The following is a 21585-nucleotide window of genomic DNA, read 5'->3' as shown; positions in this document are numbered from 1 at the left end:
GTGGGGCAGGAACAATGAATTCATGGGGGAGTCAAGTCCTTCCTGGCTGAAAACAGAGCTGGACTGTGTTCCAATCTTCCACTTATCCTAATTGCCAGGAAACAGCCCTTGTCCCTCTGCCATTATGATTTAATTAAGCCCCAGGGGCCTGGAAGGAGGACATCACGTCTCTAAAATTGGCAGGCAAGGTAGGAGGCACACAAAAAGGCAGGCAGTGTAGGACCAGGCTCTGACCCCTAAGGGCAACCCCAAGCCCCCCAGGTCATCCTTGGTTCCCATGAACCCATTTGCTGCCAAAAGTCCAACAGGCTGGATGCGCTGGAGAAGGAAGGGCTAGCATCCTTCGCTCTCAGAGTCCCTGAAGGAGGCCAGACGTGCAAGACGCAGACAACACCATCATTGCAGGTCCCTCAAAAGGACACTGACAGCCCAAGGCAAATCAGTCATTGTCCAGGTACCTCTGCACACCACCGGCCTCCTCGCCCTTTGCGTATAGACTTCAGAAGCAACTCAAGGTAGCAGAGGACCCTTGCAGTCAGGCTCTGGAGAGAAATGCCCAAAGAGGGAACCAAGGTACAGGATGGAAGTCCCCAGTCAGTCCCTAAGAGGGCCAAGGGTAAGTCACGTTGAAGGGAGTTGGGCATCTAGGAAGGACACACAGCTTTCCCAGTCAAGAGATCTGTTTCAAGTCCTAGCTGTCTTCAAGCTGGGAAGATGGCTCAGTGGATTAAGTGCTTGTCACATGAGCAGGAGGGTCTGAGTTTGTGCCCCAGCACCCGTGGAAAAAGACAAAGCCTTGGCAAGTACTTGTAATCCCAGAGCAGGGGAGGGAGGCATGTCCCTGGAGCTTCTGAGCCAGCCAGTCTGGCTGAATCAGCAAGCCTCAGGTCCCAGTAAAAGACCCTGTCCCAAAACACAAGGTGGACTGTTCATGAGGACACCACCTGACATTGACCTCTGGCCTCCTTACAAGAATACATGCATATACCCACACATGCACATACATGTACACATAATAAGCAAACCAGCAAATACATATTCACAGCTAGGACACTCAGCACTTCAGGCTGTACCAGGAATGTCAGACCAAAAACAGGGACCACTCACAGTGTCTGGGTGAGGAAAGATCTGTGTGTGTGTGTGTGTGTGTGTGTGTGTGTGTGTGTGTGTGTGTGTGTCTGTCTGTCTCTCTGTCTCTCTGTCTCTCTGTCTTTCTGTCTCTCTCTCCCACTCTCCCTGTCTCTCTTCCTCTCCCTGTCTCTCCCTGTCTCTCTGTGTCTGTCTGTCCGTCTCTCTCTTTCTCTCTCTCTCTCTTTTTCTCCCTCCCTCCCTCCCTCTCAGAATGTCGCAGAGGCTGGCACATGATGGGCACTCAGGAACGATGAAGCAGTGTGTCTCCCACAGGAGCAGGCAGCAGGACGGACGGGACCCTGAGAAAAGCCACAGCATTGAAGGCAAGGTGTGCACGGAGGGCCAGCCTTGCAAACCAGCGCTCACTTAACCTCCCTAAGAAAACCTCCATTCCTGCCTAGGGGCCATGTGCTGTGTCTGCCTCCTCCTCAGCTCAGGGTCCCCCATGCTAACAGTGAATGAGGCCCCTAAGAGGCAGGACCCCAAACAGTGAAAGGGGGAAACACGAACCATTTCCTTCAGGGGAAAAAACAGACACCACCAGGCCTCTGTCATCTCCCAGGTGAACGTCGCCACTGGACTGATGTGAAAAGCGAGCCTCCAAGGTCACGCTCAATGAAAAACGAGGGTGAATCCAAGTCACAAGAGGAAAACTGCATCACCCCATAGTGTGGAGCCCACAAGGAGGCATTGGCCGACAAGCCAGAGTCAACAGGACCAGCTGGGGACCTGAGCTGTGCCCTGGCTACCCTGTGGGGGGGAGATGCAGAGAGAGAGAGAGAGCACCCTCCCCACACAGGGGAAGTCAGGGGGCCCTGGCCTTCTCCCACCCCAGCTGCACCTCCTGGCTTCTCTGATGACCGGAAGGCGTCGCTGTACCCACAGGTCAGAAGGTCCCCACCACTTGACCTGGGGATGGAGCGTCACTGTAACAGGATGACCTTGAGTCCTTAGGCTGAGTGTGACCTGTCACCCACAGGAGCTGCCACTGTGAAGCTACCCGCACCGGGCTGTTGGCAGTGCAGACATGGCCATGGGATGCCTGGCACCCAGCAGCCTCCAACGGGGCACGCAACGCTGCTTAGCACTTGGAACACAGTCTCTGTAGCCGGAGGGCTTGGTCTGGGGCCAGGCGGCACCACTTAAAAAGCTGTGTGATTGGCAACAACTTACTTTCCCTCTCTGCGCTCCGGTCTCCCCATCAGTCACACAGAGGTCACAGCAGTGTCCACCTGCTAAACTCCGTGTGAAGAGCACATGAACACATGTGTACACACATGTGTGTTTGAGCATGTATGTGTTGCTGTGCTGACAACAGCTGATAGCCACAGCCCAGATCCTAACAACTTCAACCATCTTTCCAGAACATTCTCAGAATATGTATAGTCCCTGTCCAGTGAGAGGTGGCAGAGAAGCTGGCCAGGCCCCGAAGAGCTCCCTGTGTGGTCCCCACTGCACAGTATTGAGTCTGTCAGAACAGAAAGGCCACATCCAGCACCACACTGTCCTGCAGGACATCCACAGCTACTGTCACATGACAAGGATAAATTCAGCAAGGGATCCAGGGATCAGTGCTTCTCCCAAGGAGTCAGGGGTCTAAAAACCTCTCAGTTAAAACAAAACCTCGAGAGACGGCTCTGTAGTTAAGGGCACTGGCTGCTCTTCCAAAGGACCCGGGTTCAATTCCCAGAACCCACACAGCAGCTCACAATCTGTATGTAACTCTAGTGCGGTGTGTGAGAAAGGAAACTGAGTCAGTAGGGTGAGAGCACACAACCGCAGGCGTGTCTAGAAGTGAACTGCGAGTCTTCTAGGGGTGGTCCGTGGAAGGGGTCTGCTTCTTCAAGCGGCACCAGACACACACAGTCCCTACCTTTTCCCTGGATCCCATGGGCAGAGCTCCAAGCCCCAGGGACATCTCTGTCCCGGCACCGCATCAGCCAGCTACGCCACACAGCAAGCAAGCCACACACGGCACCAAGAACGCACCCACCGGGACAAACCCGTCATCTACTTCCACACCTCCTAACCACAGTGTGGGGTGCACTCCATCACGGTACTTCCTCCTCCCCAGCACCCTCAAAGGACGAGGATGATAAAGAACATAACCCACAAACACACCCCAGGATGAAAGGTCTTGGATCAGCCACTCCTGAAACTCCCATCACATTAGGCATCTTGGTGCCTTTGAGCCCCTTCTGGGGGCCAAGGACCCCAGAGGAGAGGCAGCAATTGCCCCATACCACAGGCCTCCTTGCCTGCACCCCTTGCCCTGACCTTCCAAGACAAAGGCGTCTTTCTCCTTGCTCCTCGGGGTCACCACATTTTCATCAAACCTCTGCTTGTTTTCGTTCTGCCCGGGCCCATCTTGGCTTGCCTCCCCCAGCACCACCATCCCCAGGAGACAAACGCCGTATTGTTTCCATAGACCTAATAAATGACTCCGTTCCCACCACCACCACCTCCTGCCACTAACTCACTCACCCGCCCCCCAGCCTTGTCCTGTCTGAAGTTCCCCTTGTACAAAGCATCTCCCTACCCTGGCCGAAGAGCAAGAGTCTTATGTCAGGGGCGGGGCGGGGGGGGAGGGGAGGGGGGAGTTGTGCTAAAGCATGTCTCTTCCTTGTGTGCTTCTGGAAGGACTGTCCAGAGACCAGAGGTGTCCCTGGCCCATTTAACCCAGCCCCTCCCTCTGGTTCACAAGCAGGTGCCAACGATAAAACAGTGACCTTCTGTGAGTTTTCCAAAACATCTCTTATTCACTGGGGTACGCTTCTTCTGGCCCCTCAAAAAAAAAAAAAAAAAGCCCAGGTATAAAAGGAACAAAGTCAAACACTAGCTGGTGCTTCTCCTGACAAGTCAAGCCAGGAGGGCTCCCCAGATGTGTTTGCAGACTGTCCGTACCCCTTCATAACCTTCTACCACTAAGGCTTGCTCTCCTGGGATACTGGAAGGTAGGGGGCAACCGCACGCAGGAGCGATGAACCCGAAATCAGACACGAGTCACCCTGCCCGGCCCAGGGGGTGACACACTGATTGTTCCAACCTGGTAGGGTTCAGGAGTCAGCAAAGAAATCTCCAGAGCCTCCATCTCGGCAGAGCAAGGAAGAGAAGTGTGAGGAAGAGAGCACGCACCCAGGCTCTTCAGCCCGCCACGCGGAGCTCCAGCCTCTCATTTGGGCCCGACGTTCGCCAGCTCCCTCCAAGTGCTGATGCGGTAACCAAACCAACCAGGTCAGCGCCATGACTCCTTCATACCCTGCCACCGTCTCCAAGCAGAGAGGAGGGTCTAGGGGCTGGTGAGCCAGGACAGGATGGATCTGAGTCACAGAGAAATGCATGGAGATAATGAGCCCAGATGATGAGCCCCAGCATGCCTTGCACACGTGACATCCCAAACATACAGACCTAGGCAGAACTCATGGCTGGTGTTCTGCTCTGGAAAAACAGAGGCACAGCAAGGCAGAGAAAGCTATCTACCGGGGAGGGGGGTGGGGGAGAAGTTATGATTGAGAGACCCAGATACTCCTGATGGGCACAACTCTCCTCCTTCTCCACTTGATCAAGCTCCAGGCTGAGGGCTGAAACTGGTCTCTCTATAATGCAGTGAGTGGTCCTAAACACTCAGATGCAAGAGGTGGGCATTCTCAGCATGATAAGTAAGTGACCAAGGAACCCCAGGAGAGGCAGTGACTGTCACAGGTGACTAAGATGGACAGGGTGGCTGGGAGAACCAATCCATACTCAGCCCCTGCTATCGGGTCCATCTGTCTACAGCAGTACGCTATGCTTCCTGAGAGCCATACCCACCTCCTATAGGATATGCATCTGCAAAGCCCAGGAGCCCCCGCCATCTGCAAGAGAGGAAGGCCCCACCAGCACCCCCCCCTCCGTGGCCTGGCATTACAGGATCCACCTTGCCCAAGGTGATCTTGGTTTACACTCCAGGCAGCATCTGGAGGTAGGACTGCAGGTCCCACAATGGGTACAGTGGACTTGGCTATTCAAGAATGCTTTAATGACCTCGGGCCTGTGGAGTGTGAGCCCGCTTGATCTCACGGCTAGCTGACATGGGCTGGACTCTGAACCCAGGCACAAAGGCCACCTGGACGGGCCCTGACACCAATCTCCATCCCTCCCTCCTTGCCTCCTCTGGGGTAGGAAAGGAAGAACAGAGGCCTAGGGCTCAAGAGCCTCCTGTCTCTGCAGCACTTAGTCCAACACACATACACACACACACACACACACACACACACACACACACACACACGAGAGAGAGAGAGAGAGAGAGAGAGAGAGAGAGAGAGAGAGAGAGAGAGAGAGAGAAAGAGAGAGAGAGAGAGAGACCCTCCCAGGTGAGGAGTGAGGAATCCTCTCTCTAGAAATGTTGGCAGGGAGGGGTCCTCATAGCCAGAATATGATAGCAAGGTTCCTAAATGCAGCTTGTATGCCAAGGAAGCCAGGACCCTCCCTCCCAGCAGTGTGAGCTGGCTCAAGCCTCTCTACCATGCCTTCACCATGCTGAGCCCTCCAGAGACAAGACCACCTAGACACACACCTTCACTTTCTTGACCCTAAGAGGCCAGTGCTCAGCTAATGTCTGAAGCAGAGGCTGGGAAGCATCGGGGAGGCCAGGGATAAAGCCCAACAAGACACGGGCCTGGCAACACTAACCATTTTGTTATGATGTTCATCCTCTCAGACCCATCACAGCCCAGACAGTTGTCACAGGCTGTTAGGTAAAACCTCTAACTCTGCAGTGAATGCCTGTGCACACTCATATCACACACACACACACACACACACACACACACACACACACACACACACACACTCCAAAATCATCAGAGCTTGAACCTTAAGCCTCAGAAAGTAACTCAGGGCAAGGCAATTTCCCTTTCAGAATCTCGACAGGCGCATGTCTGAGATATGACTATCTCATCAATGAAGGAAGATTCAGTAAGCTGTTCACAGGACCCAGTTGCTCTCTCCGTAGATGTTCAGCCACATTCATTGGATGCCCTTCTCTTGAAAATGGCTAGTTGTAGGACTTTTTAGTTTACATAACTGAGGGAAATCATTGTGCCATAACACAGCCAAGTCTACTCCAAATAGTGAGGGACACACACACACACACACACACACACACACACACACACACACACACACACGGCACTCATAGATGGTCACCCACACCAATACTGAGCCATCCAAAGTCCCCAAGACCATGAATCTTCTAAAATACACACACAGCTGGTGGCCAGTCTACTGAACTGGAAGGTTTTCCCTATCCAAATAATGGGGGGAAAAATCAAAATAAAACCACCCCACCTAGGGATTTCTCCCCTGTCCCTGGCCAGTAAGGACAACTTGCCAAAGGTCTTTTTGGTTTCCCAGAGAGGGGGGAGGGAGCACTTTAGGATCAGGATCAGATACCTGATGAGAAAGCTGCAATTGACCATCCCATGCCAAGCCGGCCCCAAACGGCAATGATAATGACCCACCCAGCTCTTCCCATCAAAGCCCGCGCAGACCCCCTTCTTCTGTTTGCTCAGACCCCGGCTCTCTCCAGCACAAAGTCTTTATTGGTCTCCCTGCAGGGGTGAAAATAAAAGGGGTTTTGTCCTTCTCCTGTCCCCCTCCCCATGCTGGCTGAGTGAGTTTATCTGACATTGCAGGAGTCTTTGTAAACTGAATGTCCCAGGATAAGCGTTCCCTTAAGAGTCCCTTGGCCTGGGACAGAGGGACCCTCTCCAGAGGAGAATGGGGAGCTTGTTCCAATGGTCTTTTAATAGGGGGGGCGGGGTGTCCCCAGGACAGGCCTCCAGCACGCTCACAGAAGGGTCTCTGTCCCAGGGCTACAATGGAGGGAATTCTTAAAGACAGGGATGCTGAAGGGGGGGGGATTTTTTTCCTAAGGGGAGGGGAGGGAAGTTAGAGGAAAAGGAGGGGGGCGGTGGCAGTACTTCTCATGGCCAGAACAATCCAGGCTGTAACAAGGCCTCTCTATGCCTCAGGAGCAACTGAATGGCTGGGCCTTAACAGCCCCCACAGAGCAGAATTCTACTGGCATCTGGGTCTGTCAGTGCAAGACCTGCCTCCCAAATCCAGGATGTGAGACCGGCACACCAGAAAGAATCTTTCTTACCAGGAGGAGGACCTTGGTTTTCTTGTCCTAAACATCCATCCTCCAGAGGCCTGAGAGTCCAAATATCTGCCCGCCCAGGAAAAGGGTGGACACGGTACCCCCCAAATAGTGTTCTGCCAAATCTTAGGGAAGAGTCATCCCTGTGCTTCTCAATTGGTTTGGTACAAGGTCGCCATTTTTTAAAAAAAGCCATCCCAGACTACCCCAGATATGTTAGAAAGATTGTCGGGTGAGGCTGCTTTGTATTTTGACTCCATTTATTTGACTGTGCACATCTCCAAAGAAGTGAGGGGTCTCCCTGGAACGGCTGGGAGTGGTCTTTCCACTGGGAACAGCCCCGGCAACCCTCCCTCCTTCCCTGCCTTGTTCGTGGCCGTCTGCTTCAGAGATGTCGTCATCAGACTAACCAACGAGGCAGAGTCACCAGGTACTCTGAGAGGATAATGGGACCCTCGCTTATGCTGTGATGTGTCACAAGTCTCACAACGAGTGACAAGGGCGTGACAAGGACTGACCAGGACTTTGCGGATAGAAACAAACATGGAAGACAGAAGCAGCCTGATGAGCCTGGGATCACCCCCCCCCCCTCCCCCCGGAGACCAGCAACACGTTTGGGAAGCACAATGGAGCCGCTTTTGCAGTAGGATGAGGATTCAGAACACTCCCACCCCCGTCCCAGCTCCCACCTTAGCCACAGCCAGGCACCAGCCCAACATCAGAACACCGTGGGCCTCTTACCTACTGGTTTACCTTGAAGAGCTTTAGGTTGACCTGAGGGTGGCATCAGGCCAGCAGTCGTGAAATCAGAGAACACGTCCCCGGGCTTCCACTGAAGAGAGGAGCCAAGGCGTATGAGACGGTAGTGGTGGTGGTACACAGGGCTACCAAACAACAGCACCTCAGAAGCTCAAGAAGAGAAGTATTGGGTGCAGAAGAAAACCTGGCAAAAATACAGTGAGTGCTGAACCCGTGGGTGAAGTTCATTCTGTTCCTTGGATGAAAATACAGGCTGCTAGTTCACCTTACTGCTGAGAATCACTGAGTGCAATGGGAGAGGGGACCAAGGAGAGGAGGAAGACACCGCCCAGGAGAGACCTGGGGTATAGTAGGCCGAGATCAAGCCCAGTCAATGGAACCCAGAAGAGACCCAGGGAAGGTATAATGGCTGACACCAGCCATTGCAGACCCCAGGCTGTAAGAGCTACAGGCTACCGCACAGCCTCCTCCCCACATCTCAACCCTGCTGCTCAAGCCAACACATTCCTAGGCTGGCCAGTCATCCTACCCACCTCACATACAGAAGTCTACACTCTGCCTTTATGGAAGTCATCTCACATAAGCCCATGGAAACCACAGCCCAAATTTTACACTTCCTAGAGAAAAACCCCTAAGGGAATCGGGCCTTCTAGTTAGAAAATGGAAACTTTCTTCCCCAGTTCAATCCAGCCACACGAGAGCACAGAAGGACCCCAGTCCAAAAAGATAGAAACATGGGGATGACTTTTTCATCTAAATCCCAGGCTTTAAGGTTGGGGGTGGGGGGCATGTTGGGGAGCTTGTTCATCTGAGGGTGTTGGGGAGATGGTTCAGCTGGCGGTGTTGGGGAGATGGTTCATCTGGGTGGGAGGTGTCAGGGAGATAGTTCAGCTGGGTAGGGGTATCAGGGAGATGGTTCAGCTGGCAGTGTTGGGGAGATGGTTCAGCTGGGTGGGAGGTGTCGGGGAGATGGTTCCCTGGTAAAAGCACTAGCTGATCAAGTCTGGGAACTGGAGTTTGATCCCTAGGACCCACTTAAAAAGCCAGATGCTGTGGTGCACATCTATCACCCCAACACTCCTACGGTAAGATGGGGTACAGAGACAGGAAGATGAGACGGAAGCTCACACAAGCAGTGCAGTGGCAGAAAAAGAGAGATCCTGCCTCAAAAGCAAGGTGGAAGGAGAGGAGACTCCTGAAAGTTGTCCTCTGACCTCCATGTGCGTGCGTGCGTGCGTGCGTGCGTGCGTGCGTGCGTGCGTGTACCACAGTCTAAATATTTGTAATAAGCAGAAGGAAGGATTGAAGTGCACCTACTCCAATGAATGATGCATACGTCAACCCCCATCTCCCTCAACCTCAAGGTCACACAGGGGCTTCGCTCCTCCATCCTCCCAATCCTGTCCGTCAAAGAGTACTCCATGAAAAAGACCTGGTGCACGATGGCAGGATGGGGTGCATCTCAGGCGAGGGAGGACGTCTCCGCACCCCATCCGAAGGTGATGCTGGCCCACTCTCCTTAGTTCCAGGCATAGCATCCAAAGAGAGAGCCCAGCAAGGGATCCATCCGCCCTGCAAGTTAAGCTTTGAGTTCCAGGACAAACAGCACACCACTGTCGGGGTGAACTGAGGATGAGAAGCCATTCACAATGGGTCCATCTACTTTCTCATCATCCTGCGGCAACATACAACCCATCCTCACAAGCCTTCGTAATGGAGGATGCTGGGACATCCCTCCCTGCTCCCAGGATCATCGCTCTAAATGCCAACCATTACAAATGCTAAAGGGGATAGAATTCAACTCAACAAGCCCAGTCTTCAGCATCATTTACTGGGTGTCCACAGTGAAATCCATGAGAAATCCATGATGATGCTGAGGCATGCTTTGGGGCATGTGCACTGTCTAAGGCAAAGAGCGACAGGACAGCATTGGGGGAAGGTACTAGTTCTGAAGACATACCTGTCTACATCCAGTCCAGACTCCAAGAGCTGGGAAATGCTATGCATTTACTGATAGTTTTCCAAACCTGATGTCACCAGGGCGGGATATGAGGGTGGCAAACGGAAGGAGTAGCAGTGAGGGGAATGCCTGGACCTCTGGGGTGCTGGATGAGAGTTCCTTATGGGGCAGACTCCAGTAAAGAACCTTGTGGTTTGGGTGCTAATGATGCTGGCCATACTGTCTCATCTACAGAGGAGAGAATCTACTTCCAGAGAACTCTGAGAGGGAGAAGGGAAGAGGGTTCTAGACAGTAGCTTACTAGAAGACAGAGGTGAAGGACAAATGACAGCCATAGACGCAGGATGCAATCCATTTGATCTGTGACTTCTAGAACTTCCCAAAGGAAACACACTTACAAGTTTTCAGCTCGAGGCTTCGTCCCTGACCATTCTGGTGACTCCAGATGAGTGACATCAGCTCCAGGAGCCAGCCTCAATTTCCTCATCTGGTAAATAAATGGAACAACCCCAGCAACAGTAACTTGCTTTCCTCCTGGACCCCTTCAACACATAAGAATTACCCCTTCTTCTCCCCTCCACTCCCTAACAAAGCAAGCCTACTCAAGACAGAAATAACCTATCTGTGAGGGTGAGATCCCCCCCCCCCCCCGCCCCACCGTGGTAAATAAGGACAGCTGGCCGCACCTGCCAGGGCTGCATAGCTTTCTTCAAGGGCTCACACAACCCATGAGCATGAGTCACAGCTCCTCAAAGCCTACCTGTATAGTAGGCAGACAAAGCAAGCAATACCGAGTATCTCCCCCCTCACCCCATCCCCCCCCCGCAACCCCCCCCCCCCGCCCCGCCTCAGCTCCACAGCCTGGAGATCAAAGCTACCTCTCTCACTCAGAGCACCCGGGAGATCTCCTTCCAAGTTGGCACATGAATGTGTGAACAAAAAAGAGCCATCTCAATACGGCCACTTGTGCAGCGACTCCTGCGCTGACTCCATGTCTGGCTTCCCTGGGCTCTCGCCTTCCCTGCAGGCTGCCAAACACACGAGTCTGGCAAGAAGTCTGCCCAAATCCATTGCCCCCAGCTCCTGGCGGCGGGCTGTGAATGCCAGAAAAGGACAGAATGCATCTCCCTGGAGGGACATGGGGAATAATAGCATGGGCCTGAGGATGCTCTGAGTTAGGGAACTGGTTTCTTTTCTTTGAGGAAATCCCAGGTAAGAGGTGCCATTCACAGCATCCGGTTGCTCCTCTATGACAACTGTGTGGAGGAACAGGAAGCCAGTCACAAGCGACCCAAGGTGGGGCTGGATTTGGCAACCCAAGAGCCAAACTCCTGGCTCCATGGTGGAGCATGGCAAGGTCTTCATACAAAAACACACTCTCGGTGTAATCCCGACACTCTGCCGCTGCGCTGGGGAGGTGGAGCACAAGCGCATGCATTAGGACCTGAAAGATGAACTATGCCTGGGCAGGGCGAAGCCAGAGGAAACTCTGCTGGAGATCCATAGTGATCCTGCCGAGGAAATCGGTCGTCCGACCTGGGTACAGGAGGGAAAGACTAATAAGAAAACAACAACAAAAACAGACTCTTGGGTTCACGGAGGTAGAGGAGGAAGGTGCTGTCCTTCTGCCAGCTTTCTGTGGGCATCAGCGTGCCTCAGAACCCCCTTAGGCACCAGGTTCACAACAAGCAAACCCAAGCTCCTTGCCCAAAAGGAAACACACACCCAGGTGAGCCCAGCTGCCCAAGTTATTCACATCAAGTGTTGAAGGGCATCGCCCCACATCTCCTTCTGCTTCCTAGGAGCTGTGCTTCCGTTTTCAGAATCCTAGGAAGCAAACTTAAGGAGGAAGGTGGCTAGAGATGATGTGAAGAATCAGGGGGGAGGAAACCAATAAATACCCCCAAAGTACAGCCCCAAACCCCTCAGTTATTTGAAACCTAAGGTTGTTTTAAGCTGGGTCAAGCCAGTTTCTCTGAAACCTGCAACTAAAAGCCAGTTACCAAGGTAAACACACTCCCTTTATAAATGAGGACTTGAGCCTAGAGGCCTAGCAAAACTGATATAGCCCTCCATATAAACGATGGGGATGGGGTGGGCAGGACACTGTGTTGAACCACAGCTCCATCCTCAAAGATGGAAACCTGGCTCATTCTTCTTCCTGTTAGGACCCATCTGACATCACCACCAGCCTGGTGATACAGTCAGGTGTCACCACATCTGACAGAGAAGAGCCTTCAGGCACAGTAAGTGCAGCCAGGGCCTTTGGCAGTGATACCTCCTGAAAAGGGGTAATGGACTGACCCACAACACAATGATACAGTTAAAGGACATGGGCTGAGTCCAGCTAACAAGATCAAGTGACACCATCAAATGGCCGGCGTGACCAGTGAACCACACATGCAGCCACAGGTACATCTTTTCCAAACTGTTACCTATAAGCAGACACGTTGCTGTGGAGACGAGGGCCTAGAGAAAGGGTTTGGAAAGAGGCATGAGGAGCCAGATCCAACACAACAATGAGGAGAAGGGAGGGCCAGGATATAGGAAAGGTACTTCAGGAATGAGAACAACCAGCCCTGGAAAGGCCCAAACAGCCTGGTGGTCAGGGTGCAGTGAGAAGCCGGGACCAGCTCAGGTCTCTGGTTAACCACATCCCTGGTTTCCACTCAGAAATCTAATTAAAACTCCAAATACCTGAACTCCCAGGTGGGCTTGCCAGCAACCACAGGTTCCCTGAGACTCAGCTGAATGCCTAAACAAGTATAGCCTAAAGGAGAGGTCATGGGCAGAGTTCACCCTTGGAAGAGGTCACGGGGAGCCATCTGCTCCCCTGCTAAGGGAAGTAAACCCTGAGGCACGGCTGCTCCTTCCATCACCCCCAAGTGGCTTCAGGGAAGCAGCTCCTACTTCTTGATGCTTAATTCTAAAAGTGAAAAAAAAATGTTTAAAAACTTTAAATGGCAAAGAACAGCATCTACGGTGGCTCCAGGGACACAAGGCCATGTCCCTCCCTCCCTCTCGCCACAAGGGAGGAAGCACAGAGAGCTAGGAAACCCGGCAAATAAGCACAGCCTGTCCCCCACTGTCCCCCAGTACTAATAATGCTACTCACTGAAGATGCCTGATCCCACCTGGAGCGGGGGACGCAGGTGTGGGATATCCAGTCACAACCAGAACAGATGGAGCCTTTGGGGCTCACGTTGGAAAACACTAGAAGAAATGGGGCCACCTGAACCCAGCCATGATCCTGGCTCTCCACAGGATCTACCGCAAAATCTGACTTCTCCCTATAGGGCTTAAACCCATCCTTTAAATCACTCAACTGTATAGGAAAGGACTGGCTAATAAAAAACAAATAAAAACGCTCACTCGCAGCAATGTCCCTATGTGAAAATGTGAAGCTGTAGGACAAGCAGGGTGAGAAGACTCACCCCAGAGTCGCGCCTCCCCTCAAAGAGTGAGACAAATTTCCACCCTCCTAAGCCCACATCTCCACACCAAACGCTTTGAAAACACCTCCCTTTCCCACGTTTGCTGAGTTAGGGGTTCGGATCAATGGGTCTAGGCCAAAGGCCCTGGCTGCACTTACTGTGCCTGAAGGCCCTTCTCTGTCAGATGTGATGCCACCTGACTGTGTCACCAGGCTGGTGGTGTCAGATGGGACATGGGCACAAAAGCACTAGAAAGCCAGCTCTAATAAGACCTCAGGAGTACACAAGGCCACCTAGCTTCTCCATCAGAAAGGGACAATTGCAGTGCCCTCAGAGCTGGGGGCTACCCCTGGCAACTCTACTGTCCCTGGGTTCCCTAGGGAAGTTAGCTCTTAATGGAGGTTGCTTCCTCAAGGCTACAAGGCCCAGAGCATGGGAGGGTCGGAGGGAGGGAGGAAGGGAGGGAGGGAAGGAACGAGAAAGGGGAATACAAGTGTGGGCAGGAAAGTGTGCACTGTCGCTAGCAAAGCCTGAAGGGTGCAGCTGCAGGGGAAGGCAGGGGAGATCTTGAAAAAAAAATTAAACATGAAATCACGACACGATCCAGTAATTCCACTTTTGCTTACAGACCCGAAGGACTGACTTGGGAACCGAGATGAATATCTACATAGCCAGAATCATAACAGCATTATTCGTGGCAAAAAGGCGGATATCTGCCTAAGCAGAATGAGGGGACACTGGGAGCTGAGAAGGAAAGCAATGTGTACACGTTATTATAGCAAGGATACACTTGAGGACATCATCTAAGTGACTAGCATGGGACTGCACCTGCCATGTCCCTAGAGAGTCAAAGCCACAGACAGGATAGGAGGGCCAGGAAGACAGGAAGTTACTGCTTGGTGAATATGGATTCTCTGGACAAATGCAATCTGCAGAGGGAGGGGACAATTGCATAATGCCAAGACGAAAGGCCACAACTGTACACAGAAAAATGACAAGGACGGTCACTCTTTCCTTGTGCATATTTTATCGCAATAGTGGCTGGATATTTTTTACTGAGTTAAGTCACAACTGCAGACACAATGATTGTCACCTAATAGTGTGAGTGCCTTCCAAATACAGAAGAAACCTCCAAAAGCCAGCCTCTCTCCGACACCTTTGTTTCTGTAAGTTAAGCAGGACAGATTCCCTCCTCCGTGGAAGAGTGTCACATCTTCAAGTTGGCTTCTCACTGGCACCAAAGACCATGAAAGGCCACGGGCAGAGGAACCAAAGGAACAGCACCAGTATCTAAGGAAGCATCCACAGGCACTCAGTATTGGAAGCCTAACCGAGGGAAGAAGCCCACAGTGGTGTGACTGGAAATATGTCTACACTTAGGGGAAGGGAATGCTCCATAGATGGCTCACAGAGCATGCCAGCTGGAACTGGAGGGCAGACAAGGTTAGCCCTCCCATCCTTACCTACCCAGGCTTCTCAGTCCAGGTAAAACAAAGGAAAAGAAACTGATCCCATTAAATGAGGTCAGGGACCCACTTGTCAGGCAAAATAAATGGATGCAAAAGATGCTAAAGATTAGCTCCTTCTAAGCTGCTGGGCTGGATGGGGTCACAGACGGAAGGGGTTTGATCAGTTTCAGGGTTGCAGACCACAGCCCCCCTTCCACGTTCCCCCAAACCCAGTCACTTCGGTCTGACCACAGACAAAGGCACCTGGCTTCAAGATTTCTATGCAAAAACCTGTAGCAACAACCAAATAAGGGAGAAGGTGATGATTCATGGTACAGAAGGAATTCTTGGATGGAAACTTGCTACTTCAGCATTCTTGCAGGTTGCTGGATTCCTCTGGGCTTTGGGGCTTTCATAGACTCAAACAGGAATGGTATTGTATAGGACCCCCACCCCCACCCACCCCTACCGCCGCCGCCACATCACAAACTCAGTCTAGAAAGCAAAGGAGCTTGAGGGATTCTGAACATGGTGTACTTAGCCAGTGGCCTAAGTGAAGGGGAAAAAAATCATGAGGGGGTCAAACCCCCTCCTCTTGTTCTATGAGAGTGGGAGTTGGGGCTGCTAGCTGGGTGTGGGGGCTCATGCCTACAATCTCAGCACTTGAGGCCAGCCTGGGCTACACCAGCAAGGACCTGTCCCAGCATCAAAAAAAATAATTTGGCACTGGTTCCATGAGGATACTAATGTTGACTAGGATGGTGTGCTCATAACCAGAGGTCACAGTGGTCTGTGTGCACGCCCGTGCAAAGCTTCCTAGTTAGGGGCACCTTCCAAGCTTCCAGGGCCTCACACCTGGGAGAAGGATGGACTGAAGATCTAATGCATTCCTACAACCCACAGAAGCACTTCCTTTGTTACTACAGCACAATTGTCTCACTAAGGACAAAAGACACCTGAATTTGAGAGGTCTCCGTAAAAAAGGTGTACCAACCAAAGACACAAACAGGTGAGTCCGGAGTAAGTGAAGGGAGGCCACAGAGGCTGCCCGGAGGAGGCAGAGCAAGTGGGCTTTGTGGCCAGGAAGCTTCAGCAGGGGTGAGGCTGGATTTGGGTTTCAGCTGGCCAAGAATCAGGAGCCCCGGTCTCTTCAAGCGTCTCCAGTACAATAGCCTGGTGAGCGTATTAGAAAGGCAGGCCACCAAGCTGCCTCCTGAGCCCCAGACAAATCAAAACAGAGCTAAGTCGGGAGAAGTGAGGACATTGCCAAGCAAGTTCTCCAAGCCAACCGTTCTCAAGCAAGCCACAATCTGAAGGCAGAGTGTGGAAGGCCAGGGGACAGTCTGAACCGGACCCAGGTAGATCCAGGAAGAGCTGTGGCTACTTGGGTGGGGTGGGGGTGGGGCTCAAGGATGAGTCCCCGAAGAGAGAGACAAAGCAGGTTTGGACAGCCAGGGTCAAGCCATCTCAAGGCTGTTTAGTCACAACACTCCAGCCCCTCTCCCCTAACACTTCCCACGATGACCCTCACCGGAGTGGGCCGGTATGGATTAAGAGTGACTACAGATTGGAGATTTCTCAGATTACAAATTAAAGATGAACTGGGTGTGCTGGCTCACATCTTTAATCTAAGCACCTGGGAAATGAAGGCAGGAGGGTTGTTTCAAGGTCAAGGTCTGCCTAGGCTACAGAGTGAGACCCTAGCTCCAAAAATCAATCAATCAAACACAGCAGGTGATGGGAAAGTCCAGAGTGCTCACAGAAAAGTCAAGTCTGGGTAGCCAGACCTCAGAAGTGTGTTCTTCGGAGGCTGAAGGAACTTCACGCAAACATCAACCGTGCTCTGTGCAGCCAGCCACCCCATGCTGGAAACAGCTGAGTGGGGCTGGAAGCAGGCAGCCCTAATCTACACACATTGTGGGACCAAGGCTTAGACTCATGGAGTCTCTGTCTGGGTGGTGCAGATCAGTGTGGCAAGCAAGCTGGGGGGGGGGGGGGGCGGGGAATTTCTGGAGGAAGAGAAAAAGACCTTGGTGTGGCTTCAGCTGGTCAAGAGTCAATGCTCTCCTCATATGCATTCTTGTATGTGAAGGCCTTTGGTCAGTCCTTCATGTTGCCTCCCCTCACCCCCAAACCCCAAAGTCCTTCATGCTGGCTCCCATCACACCAAAAAGAACTCTCTTATGGAAAGATGGAATCCCTTACCCAGAACTCCCTCAATCCTTTCACAGGTGGGAACAAGGCTGCCTTTCGCTCTGCCCGGGTGACCAGGAAATGTAGCCACAGCTAGGTTTGCAGCCGGGGACCGGACACACCTGCCACTCCTGTGTTGTGAGTCACCCGTGCAAGCGCTACACCATGTACTTCTCAACCATGGAGTAGGTTGCTCAGCAGCTCCTCTCACGCACACCGGATGTTATCCATCTCCTGCCTCCAGAAACATGTTGGGACAGATCTGGTAATAACCCAATTTTCACTCAACAACAAGCCTGGTGGAAGTTTGGTGGAGCGAGGGACAGAGAGATGATTCTTCCATTTTGGGCCAGAGCCTCCCAAGAGGTCCTTGGGGAGGAGGGTTCTAATCCCGTTCGGTAGCTGTCAGACGAGATGGGTGAGTGGACATGGATGGGAGGTGGAGGGGACCTCTGAATTTCAGGCCTCCTTGGAACGGGCCCACCTGTTGTGCCCCCTCAGTAACCATTTTTACAAGATGGCTTTGTGCAACTTAGGAAGAGATCCTGGCCCCAAGGAGGAACATCCATGGGATAATTGAGAGGGATCCATCCGCACAAGGCCCGTGAAGGAGTCAGAAGCCCTGGATCCTTGCTGGCGTCCTAGTGCCTGATGGCTGCACCACGGTGTGTGCCAGATGTTAACAAATGTGGGGAAAGGAGGCAGGAGGGACTGTATTTGCAACTTTCCTACAAATCTAGGTCCGTGCTAAATTCAAAAGTTCGTTTTAAATCTTGCTGCCTAGCGCACATGGATCTGGTGCCACCAAAGCAACTGACGTCACAGTTTTCAGGAGAATTTCAACTGTCCTGCCCTGACTGTGTTGATCGGCTCCTCGGAACAGAGCAAGCCTAGCTTCCACTCAGGTGCCGCGTTTAGATTTTAGCCCTGTGTTTGTGTCCCCTCCCTGAAAGAAAAGCTGTGCAAGAGAAGGGTGGCGCCCTTTGCCTCCAAGCCCTCTCCGAAATGTCTTCCACTTGAAATGCTCTTCTAATGTCCAACCGGCCGACTTACAAAGGACAATTTCTAGACACTTCTCCAGGAACATCTTCCCAAATGCAGAGAAAGACTTGGGTCCCCCACCAGCACAAGATCATTGTGTATAAGTTTGGAAATACCTGAGTGTCCAACAGTAGGCTGGATTATCAAGCAAATGGTTGCAGGAGAATACAGTAGTGCTACAGAGTTTTGATGGGGGGAGGGGCACACCAGCAGGAAACAAAGTTATGACTACTGCAGGTGACAGCAGTGGGGACCGTGTGCAGTTCCCAGCACTGCGGCAACTGGATGGTTTTCTGCCAACTGCAGCTTTCTGTGGTTTCCTGTAATGCAGAGAAGGGGAGAGTGGGTGGGGAAGAGGTACGCCGTGGTCATCCAGAAAGTTTCCAAAGTGCCTCTCCTAGGGTCAGACTGAGGCAGAGAACCGGGCAGGGGAAGGATGGCCACCGGGGAACCATTCTTGGGCAGTATGCAAGGATCTGGATGGAGCTAGAGGCAGCAGGACCCAACTTCTGCAGAAAGAATCAGGGACTCACAAAATTCCTCTTTCTAAAAACATGCTTTGTTTTTCCTGTGCCGCCTAGCCCTCCCTCCCTGAGCAGGTGCTGAATGAGAGCTCAGGACCCCTGGGCACTTACCAAAGTCAATCCCTGGCTTTGTAGTTTTCTATGTTGGAGAGAGTTCTGCGTGGGAAATGGGTCACCATATACATGGTCCAAAAGAAAGTCCAAAGACTTCTGACAGGGGTGGGTGGAGAAGGGGAGAGGGAATCCCATATCTGGAAAAGTGTTACCCGGAAACCACCTCCAGGGAGAAGGTTCTGGAATTAAGGGTGAGAGCCAAAGAGAGAGAAACAGAGGAACCTGGTGTTACTTAGGGTGGGGTAGCTCAGTCATTCATTCAACAAACGCCTACTCCCGGGCTATACGGTGACAGGTACCAACGTCCCCACAACAACGCAATCACAAACGGACAAGGAGGGGAGAAAGCTATCGGGTATAGATAGAGTCATTTCATTTACAATTATGTCTCAAGACCTAAGCCAAAAGTCCTCTTCATGATCCAAGCTGCACAAAAAGAAGGCCGAGGGCAGCGGGTGTACACACTGAACCAAATGTATCCGTCTTTGCATTCAGAAAGCATGCTCTCAGGGTGGCTAATATCAACCCTTCAACAGCTCCACAGCAGCCCAATCTTCCAAATAATGCGGTATCCACCAAGAGCCCCCACCGCTACCCAGCCGCCCCCACCCCCAGCCCCGTGGCTTCTTCAAACGCTGTGCCCCTGAAACCCGCTTCGTGCAATGGCAGCTGCCTAGAGAGGCCTGGCTGGCAAAGCAAAGGGTCTCGAAGGACCATCTGAGAAAAGGCAAGTGCCAAGAAGGCAGGCGCTTCCTCCCGCTAAGTCTCTGTCCCCGCGCGCGCGCACGGGGTAACCAAGGGCTTAACCAACGCCTGAGGCTGAAGGACGATGACCCAGAACGGCCGCTGCCTACAGAGATTTGAGCTAGTAGGTTCCACCTGAAGCAAAAGAATTGCTAAAATGACCCCCAAGAGGTCAACTAGAACAAAAATTCCAATCTTGAAACCTCAAAGCAATTCAAGGGGAGGAGGAGTAGGCAAATCAAATCCACAACCGCACCGCAGTGAAACTTACCTCCAGGTGGGAAAGCCGCTGGGAGGTGGAAAGGCAATCCGTGGATGATGGGGACGAGGTCGTGGGTCTTCTAAATCCAGTTGACAAGCACCAAGTAATCCATGTTAGGAGATCCGGCGCCCCCACCCCTTTCTCCCCTGTCCATTCAGCGCCCAAAGCCAAAGCGCCGCCAGCGCTCCGGGGATCCGCGTGGGTTGTGGAAAGATCACGCGCCCGGACTCCCGGGCGGCTGCAGCGCGGTCCCCGGGAGCGGACCGGCACCAAGAGCTGCGGGCAAGGGCCACCCCGAGGACTCTGACCGGCGCATCCTGCCTCCTCGCACAGCTCTGAGCCTTTCTTCTGTGAGCATCGCCAGCGCAAACACACAGTCCGCGCTAGGAAAAATCCCTCTGGCGAATCCAGATAGGCCTCGGGTTTGTAGGTCCACGAGGATCGGGTGGCACAGGGAGGACGCTCGCTGGGCAGGAAAGCCCCGGAGGCGCCCAGGCGCAGTGTCCACACCAAAGCGACGAAAACCGGGCGCGTCCTGCGCCACCACCGCTCTGCGCGCCGGAGGAGCGCTCCGCGTTTTTATAGAGACAGACTTTGAGGGGCGTGGTCAGAGGGTGGGGCAAAGCGATAGATTGGCAGAGTGGTTTCCTGGGAGTTGTAGTTCCGTCTTCCTATTCCTTAACACTCATCCAGCGATTGGCAAAGGACTCACCACGGCTCATACACTGGAGGAAAAAAAAGGGTAAGCGTATGCAACATACGGTGCTGGCAAAACTGGATTTCTGCCTGCAGAGGGTGAAATTAGATTTGTATATTTCACCTCGTACAAAAATCAATTCAAATTGATCAAAGATCTTAATTTATAACCAGAAAAAAAAAACACTGAAACTTCTAGAAGAAAACATAGGGGATACCCTTCAAGATACTGGAGTAAGCAAGATCTTTTTTAATAGAACACCAACAACATAAGAACTAACCCCAAGTGTCAACCAATAAGACCGAATGAAAATAAAAACTTCCCTACAGCAAAGGAATCTGCAGAGTTAATAAATAGCACACAGAATGGGAGAAAATCTGTACCAGCCACACTCCAGACAAGGGGCTAATATCCAGAATTTACAAAAGAATTTACAAAGAATTTCAGAAATTAAATATCAAAGAGGTAAAACTGCCAATCAACAAATGGCCAAATGAACTGAATAGACAGACCGGGGGGGGGGGGGGGGGGGGGGTGGGGGGGGGTGAAGGGGAGAAAGAGAGAGGGAGGGAGGGGAAAGGAAGGACAGATGAAGGGAGGGTGGGGAGAGAGAAAGAGAAACAAATGGACAATAACTGATTTTTAAAAGTGTTCACTTGTTGAGACACCAGCTCACCCCAGTCAGGATGGCCATTGTCAACAGGTATGACAAGAATGTTGGAGGGGGCAGTGGTGGCACACGCATCTAATCCCAGTACCCAGGAGGCAGAGGCAGGTGGATCTCTGAGTTTGAGGCCAGCCTGGTCTACAGAGTTCCTGGATAGGCAGGGCTACACAAAGAAGCCCTGTCTCAAAAACAAACAGTGAAAGAGAGAGAGAGAGAGAGAGAGAGAGAGAGAGAGAGAGAGAGAGAGAGAGAGAGAGAGAGAGAGAAGGAGGGAGGGAGGGAGGGAGGGAGGGAGGGAGGGAGGGAGGGAGGGAGGAAGGGAAAAGGGAAGGGGATGGGGAGGGGAGGGGAGGGAGAAGGAAAAAGAAATGTTGGAGAGGATGTGAAGAGAGAAAAGCCCTTATTCATTGTTGGTGGGAGGGCAAATGAATACAACCATTGTGGAAATCAGTGTGGAGATTTCTCC

The 21585-nt window shown here is 52.4% G+C and overlaps 1 protein-coding gene across 1 annotated transcript in view; it reads right to left on the bottom strand.

Annotated features, from left to right (window-relative positions):
* LOC128121510 (uncharacterized) overlaps nucleotides 1–21146 on the bottom strand; it is a 163958-nt gene extending 142812 nt beyond the window's left edge. Inside the window, exons 1-3 of the mRNA XM_052756251.1 lie at nucleotides 21129–21146; nucleotides 20468–20480; nucleotides 19765–20324 (exon numbers count right to left, since the gene is read on the bottom strand). Of these exons, the coding sequence (XP_052612211.1) occupies nucleotides 19765–20324; nucleotides 20468–20480; nucleotides 21129–21146 (591 nt within the window). The remainder of the gene's footprint in view (nucleotides 1–19764; nucleotides 20325–20467; nucleotides 20481–21128) is intronic.
* Between the last annotated feature and the right edge of the window lie 439 nt (nucleotides 21147–21585).

Source organism: Peromyscus californicus, unplaced genomic scaffold (assembly GCF_007827085.1).
Source record: "Peromyscus californicus insignis strain IS unplaced genomic scaffold, ASM782708v3 Scaffold_3__1_contigs__length_106647218, whole genome shotgun sequence".
Classification (NCBI taxonomy): domain Eukaryota; kingdom Metazoa; phylum Chordata; class Mammalia; order Rodentia; family Cricetidae; genus Peromyscus; species Peromyscus californicus.
The sequence above is the reverse complement of the archived record's forward strand: the minus strand, read 5'-3'. Positions and strand labels throughout refer to the sequence as shown.